General features: G+C 44.4%; 1 protein-coding gene across 1 annotated transcript in view; it reads left to right on the top strand.

Moving 5' to 3' along the window:
• The first annotated feature begins 4,442 nt into the window (after positions 1–4,442).
• TMED10 (transmembrane p24 trafficking protein 10) overlaps positions 4,443–6,472 on the top strand; it is a 29,209-nt gene continuing 27,179 nt past the window's right edge. The window contains exon 1 of the mRNA XM_046647340.1: positions 4,443–4,711. Coding sequence (XP_046503296.1) covers positions 4,487–4,711 — 225 coding nt within the window. The 5' untranslated portion in view covers positions 4,443–4,486. The remainder of the gene's footprint in view (positions 4,712–6,472) is intronic.

Here is a 6,472-nt window from a genome sequence, read left to right as displayed (position 1 = left end):
ACTCCCAACCATGGAATCGCCCAGCAACCTTATTGCAATTGCAGATTTTTTTTAAAAGAATTTTTTATTGTGGTCTAAATAGTTTATAACATTGTGAAATTTCAGTTGTACATTAATATTTGTCAAACACCATATAAATGTGCCCCTGTACCCCTTGTGCCCACCCCTCCCCCTACTTCCCCCTGGTAACCACCAAATTGTTCTCTTTGTCCATTAAGTTTGTTTATATTCCACATGTGAGTGAAATCATATAGTATTTGTCTTTCTCTGTGTGGCTTATTTCGCTTAACATGATGCCCTCAAGGTCTATCCATGTGATTGTAAATGGGACGATTATGTCCTTTTTTATGGCTGAGTAGTATTCCATTGTATATATCTACCACATCTTTATCCAATCATCAGTCGTTGGGCACTTGGGTTGCTTCTACGTCTTGGCTATTGTGAATAATGTTGCAATGAACATAGGGGTGCATAAGCCTCTTTGTATTTTTGATTTCAAGTTCTTTGAATAAACACCCAGTAGTGGGATAGCTAGGTCATAGAGTAATTCTATTTTTAATTTTTTGAGAAATCTCCGTACTGTTTTCCATAGTGGCTACACCAGTTTACATTCCCACCAGCAGTGGATGAGGGTTCCCTTTTCTCCACAAACTCTCCAAAATTTATTAGCAAATGCAGATTTTTAATAAGAGGTTCAGATTCACTGTCTGGGGTGAGGTGTATTTTAAACATTTTCCCTCTCAGACAAACAAAAGGTTGCAAAACCTGTGGCTTAGGGACATACTGGGTAGAAGGTGTGTCCTCGTGACATCTCTTCACCTCTAGAGGCTCCGGGGGCTCCAGGAATCTGGCTGGGGAAGTTTCAGAATGACGAGAGGACAGAAGACTGTTAGGCCAGGAAGAAACATTTTCTCTAGTTGTGGGACACCTTCCACTTGCTCTCCAGTTCCGAAGGAGACCTTTTCTCCACACAGATGTAAAATGGTTCCTTCTTTAATGCAGATGCAGAGGTTAAAAGTTTGGGTTCCCTAGAAGTTTCTACTCTGCCCTCTAGTTCCACAGCATAGAGGGGATAATTTTTTTTCTGTGTCCCTATATGGAAACAGAATAGATTTTTCAATCAAAAAAAGATATGCATATTGTTGGTGAACCTGAAATCGTACGGACACTTTAGATATATTGTGGATTAAATAAATTTGTGTGAAAACAGCTAGGGAATAATGGAGGGAATTTGCTCTTAGGCCTTCTGCTAGGAACCAAGGAATCAACCCTGCATTCACTGAAGCGTTATTTATTGTGCCTTCTAAGTGCTGGGCACTATTTTAGATTCAGAAGACAAAGCAGTGAACAAAATAGACAAACATTTCTGCCCCTCACAAAACAGATATCCTAGTTAGGGAGACGGAGTAATAAACACGATAAATAAGTGCAGTGGTTCCCCTTTACCCGTGGGAAACACGTTCCAAGACAGCCAGTGGATGCCTGAAACGGTGGATAGTACTGAACCCTATATATACTATGTTTTTTCCTATACATACATATTTGAGGTGTGATAGCAAAATGAGCATAAATTTCTTTTCCCTTCTTCACAATTTCATGGATAGATTTGTTCTTACCATAGAGCTTAGCAACCTCAGCAAATGATTTTTTTCTTTCCTTATTGAGAACTTTCACCTTTTCTCTTAAAGGAAGTAGTTTATGGTTTCTCTTTGGCATATCCGAATTGCCAGCATCACTACTCTTGTGCTTTGGGCTCATTATTAAGTAAAATAAGGGTGACTTGAACACAAGCACTGTGATACCACTACAGTCAACCTGACAAGAGAGATGGCTACTAAGTGACTACTGGGGGGTAGCGCACACAGCGTGGACACGCTGGACAAAGGGATGATTCATGTCTTGGGCGTACTACTACTTAGAACGGCGGGCAATTTAAAACTCACAAATTGTTTATTTCTGGAATTTTACATGTAATGTTTTCAGACTGCAGTTGAGCATGGGTAACAAACTGCAGGAAGCAAAGCTGTGGCTAAGGGGGAGCTAGCGCAAATGCACGCTGCACTAAGTAGTGGCGAGGGCTGAGGGGGAAACTGCGGAGGAGGGAAGCGAAACACGACAGAGTTGCGGGCCTGGATAAGTGAGAACATAAGATAAGAAAGGACTTGAGAGCCGTGATTTAGGAAAGTAACTCAATTTCTCTAAGTCTCCGTTTTTTCATCTGCAAAATAATAAACAACAGGGCCTTCCTGAAGAAGGCTCAGGCCCTCAGCCTGACTTTGTCACTCTGCTATGAGACTTTGGGGACAAAAGTTCTTTGGTCTCTCAGAACCTAAGTTTCCTCATCTGTTAAATTCACAGACTTGCCCAGTCTATGTCACATGGTTTTTGAATATGTCAAATGAAATAATTAATATATGTAAAAATATTTAAGAACATATAAGCTATGGGGCCGGCCCAGTGGCGCAGCAGTTAAGGTCGCACGTTCTGCTTCTCGGCGGTCCGCGGTTCGCTGGTTCCGATCCTGGGTGTGGACAAGGCACCGCTTGGGAAAAGCCATGCTGTGGCAGGTGTCCCACGTATAAAGTAGAGGAAGATGGGCATGGATGTTAGCTCAGGGCCAGTCTTCCTCAGCAAAAAGAGGAGGATTGGCAGTTGTTAGCTCAGGGCTAACCTTCCTCAAAAAAAAAAAAAAGAACATATAAGCTATTATATAAACAAGACGGAAATTTAAAGAAAAGACACACACTTATTTTATGGGTTGCAAAGCTCTTACTGACAGTCAGCAGAGCCTCAGGACTAAGAAAAACAATGAGTTAGGTAACTGCTTGGTGCTGACTCCCTGCACTGGCAGGGAAAAGGCCAATGCAAATTATCAGGATGGAATGAGTAGACTAGCCATCTTATCTTAGATCAGGGATAAAATAATCAAACTAAATGTTCCTAGTGGACATCTCATAAAATAATTCTTTTTTTTTAAAGATTTTATTATTTCCTTTTTCTCCCCAACACCCCCCGGTACATAGTTGTATATTCTTCGTTGTGGAGTCTTCTAGTTGTGGCATGTGGGATGCTGCCTCAGCGTGGTTTGATGAGCAGTGCCATGTCCGCGCCCAGGATTCGAACCAACGAAACACTGGGCCGCCTGCAGCGGAGCGCACGAACTTAACCACTCGGCCACGGGGCCAGCCCCTCATAAAATAATTTTTATATGACACTTGTCAAATTTTAAAATGCTTTACAGCTCCTTTATGTTTGTTCTCATTTTGTTTGTGGGACTTTAGCTCCAGGAAGAGAATGAGATGGACTGAAAGGAGTTACAAATACAGAACAATCATTTAAATTACTAAGAGCAGATAGGCCATCTTCTGGGTTTTTCTGTAGATGCTCAATAAATATTAATCAAAGCAGATGATTCCAAACATAGGCTGTTGTGTATTCCTTTCTCATCTTCATATTTTCTGCAGCCTGGGATATTTGACAGTATCCCAATGGTGGTTTGTTAAATCAATAAACATGTTGGTATACATGCATGGTATAGTGGCTGGCACATAGTAGGTACACAGTAAATATTTGTTAAACAAAAGCATGAACGATTACTGTGTAAGTTTGTTTACGGTAGACTAGCCAATTTGATGCCTAAAGTGTTGGTGCACTTAAAACAAACACTTGCCTTCCCTTGACAACGCTTATCTGGTAAACCGAATTAGGTCCTTCTCTCAGGCTGGACTAAAACATAGTGTTTTATTCAACTTAAACACAAAATTCAAATTTAGTTTGAATATTGCCTAGCATCGTAGGCGCTCAATGTTTGCTAAGAAAGATGCACATTCAGAAAGCAGTTACTCCAGCCCAAATACCCGGCTCGCAGCACGAACTGGACGCCCGCCCAGCTCATTCACCAGGCGACCTCTACACATTCTCTGAGGTACGGACCCCCCTCGCCTAACAGCCAAAGTAGAATCTTTCCGTTTGGCCTCTCGAAGCGTTCCTCTAAAGTGCCCAATGTCCCAGCTGTCACCCAGACAGAGCGGTGTCTAGACTGCAAACCGTCAGCCTCTGCCCCCGCCCCGCGCGCTTTGGCGGCCGGTGGGCGGGCCAGCGAAGGGCCTTGTGGCTGTTTCCTATTGGGGCTTGGTTGCTATGGTATCACCGACCTCAAAACTCGGCAGGCACTGCTTCCGGAAGTAAAAGGAGAATTACTTCCAGGGCTGCCCGTACTTGCTATGGCCGACTGAGCCGTCACTAAGCGCAGCAAAATAAAGCTCTTGCGGAAAACTTCCAGAAACTCTTATTTAAACACTTTAACTCGTGATATAACGTGTTATCACATCGTTTCTTCCCTTTCAAAAGATTTACAATATAGTCTTCCTCTATTTGCCAGCCTCCAAAATGGCGCCGACGGCATTGGGAGGTCAGAGGTGAGTCACGTGGGCCCTCCCGGTTCCGGCGCGGTAGAGGCCCAGGGTGGTGAAGAGGCTCCGGCACCATGTCTGGTTTGTCTGGCCCACAGGCGCTGGGTGGCCCTTGCCCGTTAGCGTTGCTGCTTTTATTTCTGCTCGGCCCCAGCTCGGTCCTCGCCATCTCCTTCCACCTGCCCGTTAACTCCCGCAAGTGCCTCCGCGAAGAGATCCACAAGGACCTGCTGGTGACGGGCGCCTACGAGATCACCGACCAGTCTGGGGGCGCGGGCGGCCTGCGCACCCACCTCAAGGTGCGGCTCTGGGCGGCGCGGGACGGGGAGGACAGCCCGCGGGCGTAGGCCAGCAGAGGCCGAGGATGCGGGGGTTGAGGGGAGGCTCAGAGGGCGGTGTGGCCTCCCCCGAGCGCGAAGGGCGCGCGGTGGAGACCGCCCCCTCTCCCTGCACGTTGGCGTTCGCGGGGCGGGGCTGGGCGCCAGATCCCGGGGAGCCCATGGAAGGGCCGCGAGGCCTCGGCGGATGTGGTGACAGCTGAGCTGGGGCGGCCTCGACTTCGGGTCGTGGTCAGGGTCCTGTACTAGTTTCGGTCCTAGATACCTTGAACTGTCGCTTCGTTCTCCAAAGAAGTCTTTGGACGTTGAGTATTTGTGGAGGTTGGCATCAAAAGACACATTGATACCTGTAGGAAAATAATGGAGGCACTGAAGCTTATTGTGAATAAGAAAACCTGTTATTTCGTGAGCGTTAGCCGCATGTCAGGTCCTGTGCTACCTTACGTATGTTACCATTTAGTTCACACACTACCCTGTGAAGTAGGTGCTGTTAGTCTCGTTTTACGCATGAGGAAACTGAGGCTCAGCGAGGCAGTAGAATAAACTGATGTCAGAGCGGAATTGATTCTTATTTTGGGAGTTAAATAAGGTGAAGGACAAGTGCTACGATCTTACACTCTCCTAGCTTTTTATTTTTAATTCCTGTGGTTGATTAAATTCGACTGTTGGTCACAAAATGGTCTCAGTCTCTAGTCCTTTCCTTTCTGGTACCCCAGAATCTGGACTTGGCCAAGTTTTATGTAAATTTCGACGATACTCTTGGGTGGTGACAACTACTCTCATGATGCCAGTTTGCGGTTGGCATGACTGAGCCCGATCCTTGAAATTTTATTATAGTTTGATAGCAGTCAAGATTTGACTGAGTTGTGGGTAATTTTATTCGTTCATAATAACGTGTGTTTTGTTTCGTTTAACAGAATGGGTCTTAGACCAAATAAGAAAACATTTTTACTTTTTAATAGAGCTTCAGGTATAATAAGACCATAATTTATGTTTAAGGTATTGGAACCCAGGAGTGGTAATAGATGCAATTTACTAGTACTTGATTTAGGAGATAAAAACTTTTCAGGGCCGTTGCTGAGTGACCTATCCTTTCGTTATTCTCTTCAGGTACCAAACTTCTGTCTGGCCAAGAAAGCCATGATGGCATAATTTTGGAGACTTAGATACAACATTTTGGGGGTCATGCTTCTGACTCTTCAAAGGATGTAGTGCATAGAATCGGGGAATTTGAGCAGTGAAAGAGACTTGACTCTCATCTCTGGTATTACTCTTATCTCTGATTTGTATTTATATTGTAAAACCTTTCGGTGGCTCACTGGTGCTCATCTGATGAAGTTTAAATTTCCTGACGTGCTCTGTAGTGCTTTTCATGATCTGTTCCTGAAACTTTATATACTTTGTCACACCCTACTTTGCCTTTTGCACATGAGCCATCTTGAACAGTACCCTAAACTCATTTTTTTCTGAATTGTAACTACTTATTTTAATACCTTGTCTTCTTTATTAGACTGTTAGTATCCTGAGGGCAGGAATTATTTTCATGTTCGTATTTTCCAGGATGTCAAGCATACTGCCTTGCTTCTAGTAAGCAGTTAATAAATACAGGAAGCATAGTGTAGCATGACCTTATGGGAGTTACATCTCTATCCAAGGCTCCTGAAGGGACCTCAACAGCCGGAGTCCCTACATCTACACACCAGCATTTTGCCATCACTCAGT

The sequence above is a fragment of the Equus quagga genome, chromosome 20 (genome assembly GCF_021613505.1).
Source record: "Equus quagga isolate Etosha38 chromosome 20, UCLA_HA_Equagga_1.0, whole genome shotgun sequence".
NCBI lineage: Eukaryota > Metazoa > Chordata > Mammalia > Perissodactyla > Equidae > Equus > Equus quagga.
Note: the sequence above shows the minus strand (reverse complement) of the source record. Positions and strands in the feature narration are given on the sequence as shown.